The following is an 18,422-nucleotide window of genomic DNA, read 5'->3' as shown; positions in this document are numbered from 1 at the left end:
GGTTAGTTAGTTAGAGAAGGACTTTCCATCTATTGGAAGACTTGCTCATTCATGGACTGTATGGCCAACCCTAGTCTCTGCACATAAGCAACAAGTGTTCTCTGGGTTTCAGACAAACAAAACACCAACAACAACAAACCAACCAACCAACAAACAAACAAAAAACACCCCCCGCAAAAAAATAAAAAAATAAAACCACTAAAACCCAGGTGAGTTTGCATAGCTAAACATTCAAACCTGAGAAGTTACACTTCACTTAGTAACAGCTACTGGCTGCTGGAGGACGTGGTGAAACTGGAGGAGCCTTTGGTTCCTTTCAGGTTCAGTCTGAAAAACAGCATGGTACTTCAGCAGATGCTATTGGATCAACCTTAGCATGTACATGGTAGATACAAGGATTACGTGTAAAACTTGTTAGAAACCTGATTTCTGCTGTGTCAGTGTTATAATATGTGTAGAGATAGTAATTTTTACAAGTTACTCAGATGACGGAAGGAAATGCTAAATGTCTTGAGGAGTGAAGTCTTTTTGTCATGTTGCCAGTATTTTGTGCCTAACTTTAATGCAGAAGTAATGTGAAAAGTTAACATCAGTGTTTATTGTTGCATCAATGTTACAAGTGACCTTAGATGGAAAAGCATTCCAGTCATGTTTAATTGCTTTTGTTCTGATGCGTAAATAAAAGTTATTTTTTTCCTCCATTCAAAGAACATGGAAATAGGCATCCATTTATTCGCCATTTAGGAGCGGCTGAGTCACTATCAAAGGTACCCACTTTTAAGTGTTTCTCAGGATGTCTCTATACTGGAAAACTGGAACTATTAATTAGATTTAATCAAGCATAGCTGAATTTGTACAAAGCAATGTGTGAGAGAGCCTCTATCAGTAGCTTTTTTTAATGTTTAGTTTCAGTGAGGATACACTTCGGCCATTTTTGAAGTCTTAATCCTAGTTGTTTTCCAGTTGTCCTTAAAGTCTCTTAAGCAAAGAATGGGAAACAAGACCTGATTTCTAATGTTAAATTCCCCCCAAAGCTTAGAAGTTTAAAAACAACAAAAGACCTTTCAGGTGTTCTTTATGTATCTCAATAAAGAAAACATCACAAGCTGAAACTTCTTCCTTTCCAGTTTTCCTTCAAGAACCATTGCTTCCCACGCCACGGGGAATGGCTTATTTCACACACTTGACAGCAAAAAATCAGTGAAGCTCATCCACTCTAACTTCTAAAAAGATTAATGGTATAAATTCTTAAACAGTCCTATACTAAACTATTTTAAAAAATGGAAGTGATACCTCTGTAAGTATTCCTGTCAATGCAAATTACAGCTTTCAGGAATATACACTAGCTATAAGATTATTGGTTTTGAACCTCTGTGATAATATTTTTGCAGACCATCTAAGAACCTAGAAAGGTGAAAAAATCTTTTTTATCTTTGGTTTCAATTTTGTCTGGAAAATACTGTGAAACCATACAAAGTATCTTCTAGATAAATACTGGTGGCCTCATAAAAATAGTGGTCATCTAAAAACTTCTGTATTTTAGTTTGGTTCATTAAATACAAGAACAGTAAGTCACAACATGAAAATACTACAAAAACAAAACAAAACAGTGTTCAAAGTTGTATTTAAGGTAGCGTGTTTGAAGTACAGCTTTGAAAATATCCTTTCCTGCTCTTTTTGTTTGTTTTCACAATAAGGAGAAAGTCACTTGGAGGAATTGTTCCCACTTGCTTTTTGTCTTTTTACAATTATGAAAAATAATGAAACTCTTCCAAGAGCGTTTGATGCAGCTACACAAGAAAAATAGTAAACTAAAAGTCATTAAAGTTCAGTCTTTTTTCCTCATCGGTCCTTAGTAAGACTTTCATCTTACTGCATGTCATGTAATACAACTGATCAACTTTCCAGCTACTTTTTTTCTAAAACCAGATATTTATAATAAAATGGATTCTTTTATTAGTAAACCATTACTCCATTAGTTTACTATTTTATTCATGTAACAAGAACAAGGCTTGCTACAGAAAGGTTAATGTTAGTCACAAGTAATGATCCTACTAAAAACATTCAAACTGTTCTCATAAGAGGTACAAGCTTTTTTCACTTTCAATTTAAAACTCGGAGTTAGAAGGAAGAATACTTGTTGTAAAATATTTCCCACTGTTTGCCAGCATAGTATTTTCTCCTTCAAGTTCAAAGTTTTACTGGCACCGCAATACCTTCAAAAAGATCGGTTTTGATATGGAGACATCTTATGAAAACGCTTTTTCTAAAGTAAAAGGGATAAAATGCCAATTTTTATGACTAATTGCTCTGATAAAATTCCCCAGCTATAAATCCTTTTAAAAAAAGATGGCATTCTTACAGTCCCTCAGAGAAATTAACCTCATTTTAAAATCTTTAACATCCAATATTCCTGTTCTTCAAAGTATACAGGTTATCTGAGAAAGGTGTCTGCCTGGACGATGTCTGTAGCTGAAAGAGAGCACATCTCCTAGGAGTATCCTTGGTTTTAGCATTTTACACAACCAAAACATAAGCTTGTTTGTTTATATTTACACAAAATAGACAACAAAACCTGAGGACGTTGACAAGGGGCTGGATCACTCTACTGATACAAACATTTGAGTTACTTTGTGCAAAGTCTTCATTTAAACACGTTCCTTGCACAGATCTGTTAAAATGCAACGAAGAAGAAAGTTTATAAGAACTGAACTGTAGGAATTACAAACAATTACTTAAAACTAATTTTGCACCTGTTTTCTGTGCTAATATTTATTTTGTAGTAGGTGAAAAGTGCCATTAAATTATTAAAAAAAATATATATATATTCTGGAAGGAATGCCTGGAACTTCATCGCCAAATCAGGGCTTATTCCACCTGTATTGCTCCCTTGCTCCTCTGGAGTACTAAATACGATCAGTGAGTGCTGTAACATGCAGAAACGGAAGGATAAATTTAGACAGGACATAATTCACTTAAACTGGGATTTAGGAAGATCAGGTGTTAACATTTCAACACTTAAGCAAGTACCAGAGGACTCTGAGAATCTGTGTGAAGTTGAAATTACTGTTTTAAATATAACCACGAAGATGGAACCTCCTGTAGCACAGGGCTCTGTCTAGCACCACTCTGTAGGTCTAAGATTAATTCAGGGGTGTTGGCCTAAGTAGGAAAAAACTTTATGTTCATGTTATAACATGTTAAACATGTTATGTTTATGTGACGTTATGTTCAGCTGGGTTTAAGTGCTGTTTAAAAAAACTCTACAATCTTAGACTGAAGAGTGAATTTTTTAAAGATTGCAAACAGTCCAGATTATTCCCAAATTTCTGAACTCCAGATGCAGCTGCATGTTGATAGACTGTAATTAATTCCTGTATTTTTTGCCCTGAAGGCATCAGTTAGCAATTAAAGCACTTCTACAACCTGCCAAAAATCGCATGGGTTACAGGCTTCTCTCTGAAAAAGTTAGTCCATTTTAAAATAAAAACTTGACCTGAACGTACATTTTAGAAACACAATAACTGGAACACCTTTTAAAAAAATATATTTTAATTCTGCTCAGACAGATCCCAACTGACATTACAAATCTGCAGATGCAATTTCTATGTTACAACAATGACAGGAATGGCAACTGGGTGTCAAAGGCAACAGCTATAATGATACAAGGACCACTGAAAAATTCAAGGGAACAAAACCAAAATATAAGGATATTTAAAAACAAATTTATTTGCCTTGAAAATTCACATGTTCAAAATTCAGAAGATGATAAGATTAACATAGTTTCAATTTTATTGGAAGCACAATAAAAAATGGTAATTCTTTATTGTGGATTTTAATGAATAAACTTTGCTACAGCAGTGTAAGATGTTATTATCCCCAGCATCCTATTGCACCGATCTGCCGGAAGTTACTGCTCCTGCAGAACAGCTGGCAGAAGGGAACACAGATCTTACTGTCCTACTGCAATTAAGAGTAACTGCAGTATGTAGTGAGTATTTTCTTCATCCACATTGAAAGGGTAATAACGCAATAATTACAGTGATCTGAAGGAAAAAGACAAGTCAGGAGTAACAGCATCCAGAAGAAAGTATTACCATCTTACTTCACTGCAAAGACAGTTGCCAGAGCTCAACCATCAAAGCGCTAGAAGAGAGGCAAAGAAGTAGAGACTCATACAACACTCTGGCTTGGATTTTATTTAGGAGCCCTCGCTTTTGCACATAGGTCCGTACAAGATTTGTACATAAAACTCTTGGTAAAACTGTCAGTAAATATAGCAAACTAATAGACGATAAACCTAGGCATTAGGGAATCACATTGCATAAACATACAGGTATTACTGTAACAAAAGACAAACAGATTAAAGAATAATAGTCTACAAACATCAAAACACAGCATCAAAAATCTATCAATATTACTTTTCAATTAAAATTTCAAGATATGCAATATCGTCTCATGGTAGAAAACAACTTCTAATTAACAAAAGGTTATGAAAAAAAATTCTTTAAAACAAGTGCCACAACACTTCCTAATATCATTTTGTTAATAGTTTTACCCTTATTAAAATAAATACTCTCTGAAAATCAAATAAATTTTAAAATAAATTGAAAGAAATTTTAGAAGAACATGGAAATTTAAGGAAAAGCTCCTCCGAATTTGGATGTAGTGTAGGATGCATTTCATAATACTCTACTAGCCTCTTCAAAACCCTTTCAAAATCAAAAGAAAAAAAAAAAACAGCCCAAGCATTTTGAACTTCACAACACTGCTAACTGCTATTACTATAGTTTTACTTACAGAAAAAAATGAAGGAAAGAAAGGAAAGGAAGGGACTATTTTGTCACCAAATTATTCAATGAGGTACAAAAACTTTCTCTGTAATTCACTTTCTCTGTCTTCTTAATCTGTAACGGCAACTCCTGATGGCGGGTTGCAGAAGTAGAGGTTTATGTTAACCTGATTCACACAAGGGGACTCAGAAGGTTCATATAGTTTCCTGCAGCTATTGCACAATCCCTACTGATAGAAAAAAGATAACATGCACCAGGTGCTGGAATCAAATTCTTCTGTCTCCAAGCAGCACAATAAAAATCACAAGTGCTTGAGGTCAATAACATTAAATAGGGTTTAATGGAAAGTTAAATGCAAAATAAATTTGAGATAACATTAGCAAATGGCTTAATCACAGACAGCTGACTGATAAATAAAAAGGTTTTAATCAATCTTGAAGAAAAAGACAGGTTCTTTCTTTGTTGTTTTTTTTTCTTTGTTGTTTTTTTTTTCTTTTCAGTCAGAGTAGGCCAAAACTGATTCAACTAATTCAACTGTTTTTAAAGAATTTCCTTTGATTCCACAGTACATTCAAAAAACACAAACCTCAGAAAACTAGCTTCTGTTTTGCTTTAGTCATTACACACATTGCTTCTGAATTTCATTGAGTAGTCATGGAGGATTAACGATGCAACCTTTCTTCTGTGACATTATCTATTTAGTAAGTTCCATCAAATTCACAGAAAAATATATGGCTTGAGCTACATTTTAAGTAAATTAGAAACATTTTATTAATCACTTAACTCACCTGGATATCCAGAACAATACCTAATCCATTAAAGTCAACCAGGTTTGTCATGTAACAAGGACAAGAATGTCTAAAAACTTGGCTGAAAGATAACAGACATTAAGTAACACTGCTGGAGAAAAAAAAATCCTCAAGCAGAAGGCTCCTAAAGAAAGTTTTAAGGACAAGGAATAGATCATTTGCAGAAGAAAAAAGGAGACCTCAACAGCTAGAGCAACACAGAACTGTCATAGATACCTGTTTCCAACAGAATAAATAACTGGCTTTCATCTCATCTTTACTATCTTATTGCCAGGCCCACAGTTAACACTTCTGATATTACAAGGAGAGTATTTGTAGGAAGAGCAGCATGAAAACAGAGAAACAAATTCAAATTAATTTATTTGTGTGCAAGTCAGACCAGGACCCAAGCCCCTTTGCAGGACAACTAACAGAGATACATGGGTAAAAAAGAAAACAGAGAAATTCAGATTTATAGGATAATCCATACAGAATAATCAACTTCAGAATATTGCCAAACCCTTCTGTCACTGCAAGAACGCTTCACAGAATTCACTCCAGCACTTTGTTTAATCTACTTTCACATGTCTTGTTACCTTAATTGATTTTTCTGGTAACCAGACTGTGTCTTCATTTAATTGTATCTGACTGTCTCTGTTTATTCATATCCATATATATTATTCAGTGATATTTCTTCTACAATGCCTGTATGCTTAAAAGTACTTCTGGCAATTGCTGATAACGTTTTTTACTTAATAGTTTAATCAGTTTTAACAATTCCTAATGCTTCAGGTATTAAAAAACCTGAATTATACTATTTCCTACTAGCTTGCTGTATGTACTGTAGACTCAAAGCAGCATCCAGAACTTTGGTTAATGGGAGCTTTGGTCAGTCAAACATCCTGTTCTCCCTGAAAAGGAGTAAAGTGAAAAGGTCATTATCCAAAAGAGTGTACTACATCATCAGATCTGCTTTCATGCCTGTTCAGGTAATAGCTCCTGAGAGCTGGGTTAGTCAAAATGAACTGGATTAGAAAAGGGTCGTTGAAGTACTTAAAATATTTATCATAGTTACGGCAAGTAAGGAAATAGTTAATGCCTCTTCTTCCAGTGCAATAGCAAAGTGTTACCACAAAGCTAATAGAAACAGATGCTATAAAGAATAAAGAGGATAAATCTGTTCAAACCTGCTCGTGTTGGCATAGTTAACTAAACAATACATCTTTTCTCCCAGTTCATCAAAAGGAATCACACTGATGAAGTTGACCTTTTGGTGGTTACTGCCATTCATTTTATAAAATGCAGACAGAAGAGAGGCAAAAAAATGCTTAAATTAGGCCTTTTCCTGCAGATGACAAACAAGGTTGCAATGAGTTTATTTTTTTTGAAGGCAAAGTTTAACTTCTGAAAATTTTTGAAATTGCATTCTGTGAATCAAAGAGATGTCCAATCCAGGGGAATGTAGAAAATAACTGTACAATCACAGAAATGTACAATTTTTGTGGTAAGCACCAATTACTGTACAGCTATTTTACTCCTAAAGCCTCTGGCTTTCAAAAAGACTACAACAGAACATTTTACATAGCTACTCTTACACCTAAAATTTAGTTTAAGACTCCTGAAAGAACAATCAGCACTTCTCTTATAAACTGCTGGAGGTCTTTTTAATACTGTAGCTGACATATACTTCACTGCAATCCATCTATGTGCTTTAAGTACAGGTCAGAATTATAGTTCATTTCACCATTTCTCTCTGCCCCAGTGCCTCCTTCGGCTACAGCTACAACTCCAGCTTTTCACAGTCCAGGGACACAGTCCATGCTGCTGATGGCTCGGAAAGCATGGAGGAAAGCCACTAAAGGTATGACTGTCACACTTCAATGAACTCGATTAGTTTTAATTCAGGAAAAATAACTATTTTATCTCCCTGGAATATGTAGCATCATGGATCCCCCACCCAGCAATCAGAATCTTCTATTCACTAGGACTGAGAAAATTTTCTATTATGATAGCAGTAAAAACTGAGTGTATCAGGATGAGCTACAAAATAAAACCTTTCAGAAACTGTATGTCTCTGTACTTACTACAACCTCAATTCTTGTCCGCCTGTAAAAAGTGTGAACTATTTTCTTTGGTAGACATCAAGTGTCCCATAACTGGCTTACACAAAAGCAGTTGGTAGCAAATTATCATGGTCCACAACTACGCACTGAGGACGCTCTCCTCTTTATATGCTTGCAGGGAACAAGTGCTAGAAGGAGAGGGGAGATGCATATGATGAGCAAGTAACAATTCTGACCTATCAAAGAGGCATTACCTATTTGGGAAACCTTTTAAAAAAGTTATACAAAAACTTCTTCAATAACCACGGGTGCGTTCACTGAATGAGAAGTTTTCATGTTTAAAGAGGCTAAGTATTACAAGGTCTCAGCTCATGGGGTTCACATTTAGCATTCTGTTCCTATGGCTTTTTTGAATTCAGAATTTTGTGGTTCTAAGATGTCATAGTAAACCCTACTTTTATCACAGTTTTTTCGGATGTAAAGCAAATCTTCTACAGAATACACATCTTGTTTCCCTGTCCAAATGGTGAGGCTGTACCTATAAAAAAAGAAGAGAGAAAAAATAGAGAGTATTTTCTTAATTTAAAGGATATAAGACAGAAAGACATTGCAATAATATGCTTCTAAAAATAGTCAGGACTACGGTATCTTAATTTTAGGAATGAAATTACATACCAAAAAAATATCTCCTTTAGATTTCAAAGTTAAGCAACAAAAATTTATGAACTACCCGAATTAAACATCCCTGTCCTCTTTACCCCTTCATGTCCAGGAAAATCATCTTCCCCCACCCTGCATTTGTGCTACAAGGCACTGCGCCGATAGTCTCTATACTTGTCTTATTACCCCAATGACTTACAATTAGCAGGAAAATCAGTTCTTGAAAATGCTACTCCAAAAGCGGGCATGCTCCAACACATGCTCAAACTAGTTTGCACAGGGAGCCTACAGAATGCTTTGTACAGACAGGCTAGCATAAGAACATGATTGCAAGCCTCTAAATAAACCTCTGTTTGATTCAGGTAAATGACAATTTGCAAAGGCCTATTCATTTACCACATTTTTTTTTTCCTTAGAGATGAAGAAAATCACACAATTTGGTTCTAGTAAAATTTAAGTTCTTGCAACTACAGCTAAATTTGTTAGAACTTCCCAAGGAGGACTGCAATTTTTTTAAGATGGACAATTGTCCATTACCCAACACAATTTATACCTAGCCTGGTTCTTGTATGAACTGTTCCTCAAGGAATAAAATAAACAATCCAGGGCAGATATCCAGCAAAGAAATTTCAGGCTGAACATTAAGTTTGATAAAGTAATAAATAGTTACAGAGTTACAGAGCAATAGTTACAGAGCATTATAACAGCAAATAGGAGGCAACTGGTGATATCAGTCTCACATTTTCTCACATATGTGATGCATAGTGATGACATCTGATTAACTGGATGCATCTTCCATACCATATCATGCATGCTTTTCTCATTAATTGCACAGACTTTATTATAACTTTTTCAAAAAAAAAAAAAAGCATTACTGTCCATAATATCCACATAACAAACTTTTTTTTCTTTTTTTTTCCCTTTGTTTAATAAAACTGTATTAATTTAAAACAGAAGTAAATCAGAGTGTAGCTGTATGTCAGCAAAGCCAGCTCAGGAATTTCTGACTTCTAATGCCACTAAAAAAATGGGAATTTAAGGATGAGGTGAAGAGAAAATCCTACTATTTCAGTGGGAATTATGCTTTTATACATTGAAGAAATATTTGAGAATGACACAAATCAAAGAAGATATCCTTAACATAACAGTATTTAGAAATGAATTTCCCAGTTTACAATAATCATCTCTCAACTCTCCACTGTTAACATGAAAAAAAACACTTAATTTTTCTGCCTTATTTTCACTAATTACTTAGAAATTTTTCAGGAAACTATTTGTATAAAATTCTCTGGTTTGTGCTTTGACCTTGGTTAGTGCTTAAGGAGCAACTTTATTGAAGTGTAGGTAAGCAGAGTAGGTGAAAAAATGAGTAAATGGCAGTGTGTATAAAGCAGATTTTATTCTTCTTCTATAATAGGCAAATACATGTTTGCTACGAAATTGTTATGGGTTTATAAGAACAGTTTTTAAAAGGAAGTATAACTTGGTGTTTGGAAACCACTTAATATATATCAAGTACCTAATCAAAACAAGTTTGTAGCAAACTTACTAACTTCTGTAGCACTGGTTTGGGCTGGGATGGAATTAATTTTCTTCATAGCAGATCAGTATGGGGTAAGTTTTGGAATTGCGATCAAAACAATGTTCATTACACAACATCACGTTCAGCAGTAAAAACTTGTGGGAGTGGAGGGAAGTTTGCCAGAGTTGCTGTTGATAAGGCACTGGCTGGGCGTCAGTGGGTTGGTGGTGAGCAATTGCTTTTGCATTGCTTGTTTTTCTTGGTTTTGCTTTATTTTGTCCCTCCTCTTACCTAGAAAACTGTCTTTATCTTAGCTGATGAGTTTTCTCACTTTTGCCCTTATGATTCTCTTTCCAGTCCTGCTGGGGTAGAGCTGGGTGATGCCCAGCTTCCTACCCAGGTTAACAAACAAATTCCAACTCAAAAATCACCTTTGATGTTTTTATGGCACATTATTATATAGTATACAAGTAACCTAATACAAGGAATATATAAAATGTCAGTACTAAACCTCATTAATTCTAAATTGCAACATCAAACTGCTTGGTCTATTTAACTACATTAGTCTTATGAAATGCATGTAATGGAATTGGATTACCTATAAATCCAATTAATCCTATAAAAGATTCATTAACTATAAAGAGTAATTTTAAAAGAGGCTTTTGAAATTTAATTATTTTACAGAAGTGAATACTGACTAGTCCTGGATGATAAAACAATTGAAGAACTGATGGAGTTAAGGAACTAAAGGAATAAGCTAAAAGAACATATTTTCAATTTAATTGGGATAAGCATGTACATATAAATGTGCTGTACTTAATATAACAAATATGTACCTTTATAATAAGGACTGCTAAAATTGAAGGAAGTTCCTCAAACTTACCTGTCTGACTGTTGTATTAACCAACAAAGCTCAGGCATTGACTGTCGTACTAATGCTGCTCTTACAGGGAAAGTAACAGGCTGGGAAAGTGTACTGCATATCTGAGCCATTTCTTTCACCATCATCCAGTCATAGCCTACAACAAAGGCCATTTAAAATAAAGACATGATGATTTATAGAATGGTAAGCTTGCAAGACAAAACAAGAGCAAACATTGGTTTTGTGAAAATCAGATAACTCAAAAAAGAAATCACCAAATGATTATAAATAAAAAATGTCAATGTCCCAATACCAACATGGAAAAAGAAACTTATTTACATTAACTGCACTGTTATTTTGGATAAAGCTAAAGAATGTGACATTTTTAATGTCCAGGAAACTGTATCTTTGCTCTATCTCTAAAAATGTGTTGCCACTGACTTCAGTATGTACTAGTTTTAACATGACTGTGGCCCTAAGAAAAACAGAAACATTACGAAGAAAAAAAAAAAACAACACATTAAATGCTAGAAGACAAGCAACCTAAAACACTTGCAGTGCTTGCTGCTGAATTTTTTACAAGCACTGGACATAAAATGCTGTTTAAATTTTCTCTTACTTTATGAAAATCTTAACTTCAGTAACATCAGTTAATCATTTGTTGCTCAATTACTCTAATGCAATGTAGTTACTGAAAAGCCTACAAAAGCACAAAATTTTAAATAAAGGTTTTGTTGGGCAAACAGTAACTTGCAGTTGTAAACATTCAAATAAGTTGTTTCTCTTTTGTCTTACAGTACATCCATAATTAGCATCATCATAAACTGAAGTTTTGAATGAACATAAAGTTAGATTTATTAAAAAAGATTATTCCGTACATTATTTCTTATGTGCATTTCCAACAACTTCTTACTGTACTGATAATACTTCGGAGAACATACAAGTTAAAAAAAGTCTCTATAACATACAACACAATCATCATAAGGAAATACTAAATCTTGCTAATAAACAATAAGCAATTTGAAACGGTGTATAATTTTGTCATCGTTGTCCCAGATGATACTAGTGGGAACTGTGTCATTGCATACAAATGCATGGGCCCTGCAGTAAAAAATCCCAACAAAACAGCTCTGAGAATGATGAGAGGATGCCTGTAGAAAAGATCCTAAAATAATGTTTACACGTTCCAGATTTAAACTTTAGTTAGGGATTAACAATAACAAACTGCAATTAGATTCACAAAACTGAGATTTCAGAAAATTATTAACATCAATAACTCGGAAAATCTATTGCACAAATTCAATTCTTCAATAGAAATGTTGAAAACAATGTTGACCAGCAATTTGATTTCAGTTATCTAATGAAAGAGCAAAATCATAGGTTTTAAAACTTCCAGCTAATCATTTTTTCTCTAGGAACTGTGCCAGAATTCTGATTACCATTCCGATCCTGCCAGGATTCAGGGAGCAGACCACCTGAAAAAGAACTCAAGCAGTTTGTCCCCAAGAAATTCTGCAGTGCATGAGAATGAGAAGAACAAAGTACCGTTTATTTTAACAGAAACACAGAATTTTCATACAGTTCCATTGCAACTCAAAGACAGAACTAATTGCTACATAACACACTATCAAATATACATCAAGAAAGAAAATAATTCTTCTTATATTCACTACTGTTTCCAAACTGACAAGATGGCATTCGATTTATTTTGAATCAACTATGAAATTAATTTGAAGGGAGTAGGCTATAGAGCATATGAATTACATTTTCTATCTTTACCTTTATTTTGTTCGTCAGGGTGCCATCCAGTCGTCCACCCCAGCGACAAGGTTACGTCTGGAAAAACCGAAGTGACCGTGTCAAGGAATCCTTTCGCATCCACTGCAGCGCTACTCCCGTTCGGTCCCGGCAGGATGTCTGCGTTGAGCCAAACAGGTCGCCTCAAATGCGGCTTCACACACTCAAGAAGCTCCAGGGAAGGCTGTACGGCATCTAGACTGTGCCGGCAAGATGCAGATGAGGTGAGATGCCTTACCAGACTGAGGACGGGAAAGGCACTGTGCGTGTACAGGTGGGGAAGTTGATGAAAACGCCCCACGTAACCCAGGCAGCATCTGAGCAGACGCTGAGGAGCCTTTCTACCACAAGGTGACTGCCCAAAATGAACTGCTTCATGGCTCGTACTTCATGGCTCTTCTAACATGAGGCTTTGTAAGACTTGGACTTTATTGGATGCTTGGTAAGGATTTTAGTAAAGGAAGCCACAGCAGGCTCTGACTAACATTTTAAATCAGATTAGACAACTGGGCTGACGATACCTGAAAGCCAGAAGTGCTGTCATAAATTTAAATTTATTTCTCCTATTCGAGTATGTTCCTGAGGCTTATATACTATCTGAAGGCTAAAAGCAGTCTCTCTCAACCTAGCTTAAAATGGTACATTTTTTGTCCACAGATAGCTATTTCAAATCCAGTTGACAGACCAAAAATTACTTTCATATCTGTGCAAGATGATGCACCTGTATTAGGACAATAAAAAGACAAAAACTGAGCATTTTAGGCAACTAACAGGCTGAAAGGGCACTCATCTGAACATTTTAACCCTGGCAGTGGTTATTCCCATAGCTCAGAAGTGTGGCATACCAACGGCAGCATGGTCTGCACATCAGATGCTCATCCTATAGATAATTATTAAGTATGCGATGTCGTCACTTGAGCAACCAATGTAGAAACCTCCTGTAATCATTTAACAAAATGTCTTAAGTCTTATTCTTGTTATTCGCTTAAATCAAAAGAAAGAGCATAGCTAGAAAGCAAACTATAACCTTTCCCCATCCTAACAAAACTTTCAGAAGTTTTGTGGAAAAAGAAAAAAAAGGAAATGTAGAATAATGGGGAAAGGGACTGAATGCCAAGAAAATAGATAATTTTTCTCACTCACCAAATTAATGAACATTCCATGTAACATTCAGGAATTTGAAATTGTTATGGTCAGAGTCGTGCTTTCCTTATTAATAGCAAGGACCTGTGTTTTCTCCTGTGTGTCCTTCTCACCATTTTGTAAGGTTGGTTCTGGAACAAGCTATTCCCAAACCCAGCTCAGGATGAGGTCAGATGAATCATGTCAGGATGTTCAGCCAGACATGAGAATGGCAGCCAGCCGTGTACCCTGAGCTGCCTGTGTTACTTACTGTGAAAAGTCATTTTGTACATTTTAACTTTTGTGTTGTTGAGAAAACTGCGTATTGTCAGGAATTCCACCCAGCACTTTCAGTTATTAAGTACTGGCTCCATTGGCTCATTTTTTTTTTCCCAGAGAAAATCTAGTAATGGCTTGAATGAACATTATTGGTTTAAGTATTTTTCACATCTTATGAAGCCAGAACACTTCACATGTTCCCAGAACTAATATGCAGGTGATCCTCCAAATCAGCAGACTGCCTTCATTTTTGCTGTAAATTACATGATAATGGAAAGAGAAACAAACAAATAAAGCAGCATCCCTCGGAAACAAGACAAACACACAAAAAAGAACTAACAGCCCTATTTTTATTCCACAGCACTGAATAAATCTGAACAAATTAAAATGTATTGTTGACTCCACTTTAAGATGATTCTGGCATTTTTGAAATGTGACTCTGAAGTCCTGTTGCAGAATACATTAATTCGAACAGGAAATGTGATTATGTGATTAATCAAGCTCACAGAGTAGAAATACAGAAAATATTTCTTTTTAAGCACCACTGGAATAACCTTCAAAACTTCAGCAATGGTACACAAAGAAATATTGTCCAAATGAACATCAAATTCTGTGTCACTCGTTTGAATGCATCTGCACTGTGTGCTTGTATTTTTTAAATGCTTTTATACAATCAGACTTTTACAATGCAATATAATTTTTAAAGCTTTTAAAAAAATCATTGCACTTGGTCAGAAACTCCTTGTAGAAAAAATGAGGCAACAGTTTTTAAATTAATTTCAGGAATAACTAAAACTGAATTGAAAAAAAAATGAAAACTTCTCTACTTCTCTTATCATTTTCCTTTCCTGTCTAAGCTGACTTTTAGAGACTCTGTAACAATAAAAGTCTGCCCCCATTTTCTGTATTCTCATGAACTTTTACATGAAAACTGTGATTACATTACATAGAACAACAGGTACAAATTTTATAGCTACCTAGCAATTTTTGTGTGTCTATAACATACCAAGGCTCCTTTAAATGTGCAGCTGGATTCTCCATCTGCTGCAAAAACTGATGTACACAGATAATCAGACAAAGCTGAAGACAGGAATTGCAGAGATTACATCTGAAAATCACATCTCACTTTGAACACAATTTCAAACTTTTCCAAGCAATTCCATGGGCTTCTCAGGTGCATTTTCCAATAAAGCTAAGGAAACAGCATGGTTAAAATTGAAAATGAACGTCTGAAGCTGAAATTGAGAAGTTAGACCAAAGAAACTGAATTTACTTCAATATACATTCAACTTACCATACTGACAGTAATAAAGCTTTACTGTATTACAAATCACACTCAAAAATTGCATCATGCATGGTGAGAGATCAGACATTCAAAAGAATATATTTAATTCATGAACTGAGAAATTTCCAACAGACTGTTAATATTGGAGCTGGTGAGAGAACAGAAGTCCTCTCCTTAAAAAAAAAAATAAATAAAGAGTTCTGGAAAGAAAGATGTATATGCTGATATGGGATGATATATGCTGATATATATATATATATATATATATTTTAAATCAATATGACCTTCAGCAGGCCTGGAACAGAGCTAACTTTTCAACAAGCTGTTCAGAAGCTCCTTAAACAGCCTTGACAAGTTCATTCCCCTTCCAGAGTAGAGAACACCACTGAGAAATCTGGAGGACAGCAGGAGTGACATGCATGCCGCTGGGCAGAGAGAGACCCAGCGTGCTCAGCCCCATCTGCAGCCTGGCAGCCACTCTGACTTCCAGCCGAGAGGTCGTCTTTCCTAATTTATTTGCTCAAGCAGAAAACTGGTGGGAGTTTTCCAGGTAGGCACTACCAAGTCAACTTTCCCAATGGGAAAATTTTGCTCAGTGGCAACTCGGTAATAAGTTGACTGAATATGAAATCATCTGTGGTTAAAAACACTTTAAAGCTTCTATTCTTGAAACGCATTCAGTAATACCGACTATGATTCACTACGGTTACTGTTCAGTAAGGGAGGAATAATTCTAAATTGCACAATCAGAAAAGGTTTGGTTTATGATCACCAAAATATAGCACTGCCTGTAAAACTGTTAATTGTAAATTAGTAAGAATGACATATATATACAAATATACATGTATATGTATATGTAGTATATACAAATGTTTTTGTCTTGAAATACCTCTTAAAATCCAACTTGATGCCTTTATCTGTGTTGACAATCACATTTAGCCATTCCTGCAACGTGATGTCACTGTCTGTTTCAGGCGGATGAGCCATGATAGGTTCTCCGTTTCCTTCCTTGCCACCACGGAGAAGGACATCTGCTTCTATCATGTGAACCTCACCTGTTATTAAAAGATGAGTGCTGTAAGAGAAAGCAAATCCAACAGCTCCAGTGTCTGCTTCAGAATCACAACTATTGGGAAGACTGTGCACGCTTTCCCCACAAAGATCAGTGACTATGAGTTGCTCTATGTGAAGCAACAGAGATGCATTTTTGGGGTAGTTCAGTCAGCAGGCACTTTAGAAATCTACAAGCAAGTGCAAATTGATTTTTGAAAGCACGTTTAGCCAAGTAATTGCAGTGGAGTTGAGGAACAGCAAAATGAATATCCAAAATGTGAATCCACTCTTGCTAAATTTCAAATCTTTTTCACTTAAAATAAAGTTCTGGAGCTTCTTAAAGAAAAGTCACCAGAAGATTTTAATGCTGACAGAGACAGTGTCAGATTCCTTTTGTTTCATTCCCCAAACTGGCCAACTCACTTGAGCCAGAACTTTATGAAAATCATAGCTGAAGCTCAACACAAATGAGTGGAAATCTTAGGAAGGCTGCAAGCTCTTGATAACAGCTTCCTATAATGAGAGGTATCTGAGAGCTTGGACAGTGCTAACAGCTTTGCAGTGAATTCAATAAAAACGGTTACTTAGATGGAAATACTACAAAAAAGATGATGATAATTGTATTGATAAAAAGCAAATCAAAAACATCACATATATTCCAATGTTCACATAGATTAAAATTCACAACAACATACTGCTCATAAATAACCTGAAATACTTAATTACCTGGAACAAAACAACCGGAAAAAAGTAGTAACAAAATTGTCCTGTAGAATCCAGTAAATACTACTCTATGTGTTGCAACAGTACCTAATTTAAAACCATCCTAAAAAGGCCTAGAAGAGGATTCATCCATACGAGGCCAAAACTACTCAGAATCCCTAACTGCTTCTAGAAGACTGGGCAAATTTTGCCGTACATCCCTGACAAAGCTGTCACAAGCACTCGTCCCCCAGCACTTTGGCTGCTGCTTGATGGGAAGGTGCCCAAAGCAAAGCCAGCTTGAAAGTGATAGTAGTCTCCCTTCTGCTTTTTTACTCCGCCTACTACTGGCTTTTTAACAGAACTGATACTGAGTCTCATCAGGTGGATGGATAGACTGACAGATTTTTTAACAGGTTGCTTCATTTTTTTTCTGTTTTCCAGAGCACATCCGCAGATGGGAATGGCGTTCCCTCGGGTCCTGTCGCTGTCCCCAGGGAGCAGAGCTCAGCGCCTGCCCCTCCGCTCCCCTCGTGAGGGAGCTGCAGGCCGCCATGAGGCCTCCCCTCGGCCTGCTCTGCTCTGGGCTGAACAAAACCAGGGACCTCAGCTGCTCCTCACACATCTTGCCTTCCAGGCCCTTCACCATCTTTGTTGTGCTTTGGACACTAAATGTCTTATGTCCTACGTTGTGGCACCCAAGCCTATACTCAGTACTGGAGGTGAGGCTGTCCCAGCGCAGAGCAGGACGATCCCTTCCTTCCCCTACCAGCCAGCAGGGCTGTGCCTGATGCTCCCCAGGACATGACCAGCCCTGCTGGCTGCCCAGGCACGCTGCTGACTCACGTCCAACCTGCCATTAACCAGAACCCCCAGATCCCTTCCGCGGGGCTGCTCCCCAACCTCTCATCCCCCAGCCTGCGCATACAGCCACTGCTGCCACGTCAGGGAAAACAGCTCCTGCATTCCCCACTGTCCTCACGGAGACGAAAGAGACATGTTGCGTCCCTCTGCAAGGTGCTCCAGACAAGCTCAGCTTGTGTCGGTGAAAGCAGCGGGCCCCTCGCCGCCTCCCCCAGCTGCTCCCACACCAGCCGCCGCCTCTGCGCACCCCTCTTCCCCAGGGGCGGCGATGGGGTCGGTGACGGGATCGTGCCCCCGGCTCGCACTTACTTGTGGCGGCCTCCCGGGCTCGCCGCCGGCTGTTCGCCGCATGCCACCACAGGATCCCCGCCCCGTCCCTGCGGGCGAGCCGCCCGCACCGCAGGAAATGTTCCACCGCCGCCTCGCCCCACGCTCCTGCGGCACCAAGCGGGACGAGCCCTCAGCGCGGCGGCCCCCACGAAGGGGACCGGGCTGGGGGCACGGCGGGGCCGCGCAGGGCTTACCCAGCGCCCCGGCCGCCATCTCTTCGCCCGGGCCCGGGCCCGCCCCGACAGAGGCGGAGGCTGCCCCGGCTGCCGGGCGGGGACGCGCCGTGGGGCGGGCGGCCGCGG

General features: G+C 37.3%; 1 protein-coding gene across 2 annotated transcripts; it reads right to left on the bottom strand.

Moving 5' to 3' along the window:
- Positions 1-4,176: 4,176 nt before the first annotated feature.
- On the bottom strand, positions 4,177-18,399 carry FAM151B (family with sequence similarity 151 member B). Of its 2 annotated transcripts, XM_048054340.2 has the most exons (6): positions 18,315-18,399; positions 18,100-18,225; positions 16,061-16,226; positions 12,468-12,685; positions 10,710-10,845; positions 4,177-8,182 (listed from the first exon to the last, which is right to left on the bottom strand). In XM_048054340.2, exons 1-6 carry the CDS (start codon positions 18,331-18,333, stop codon positions 8,029-8,031), a joined length of 819 nt encoding a protein of 272 aa, XP_047910297.2. In that variant the 5' UTR covers positions 18,334-18,399; the 3' UTR covers positions 4,177-8,028. The 2 variants fall into 2 exon arrangements, with proteins under 2 accessions (XP_047910297.2, XP_047910298.2); XM_048054341.2 differs by lacking the exons at positions 18,100-18,225; positions 18,315-18,399 and adding an exon at positions 17,855-18,015.
- Positions 18,400-18,422: the final 23 nt, after the last annotated feature.

This window comes from Anser cygnoides, chromosome Z (genome assembly GCF_040182565.1).
Source record: "Anser cygnoides isolate HZ-2024a breed goose chromosome Z, Taihu_goose_T2T_genome, whole genome shotgun sequence".
NCBI lineage: Eukaryota > Metazoa > Chordata > Aves > Anseriformes > Anatidae > Anser > Anser cygnoides.
Note: the sequence above shows the minus strand (reverse complement) of the source record. Positions and strands in the feature narration are given on the sequence as shown.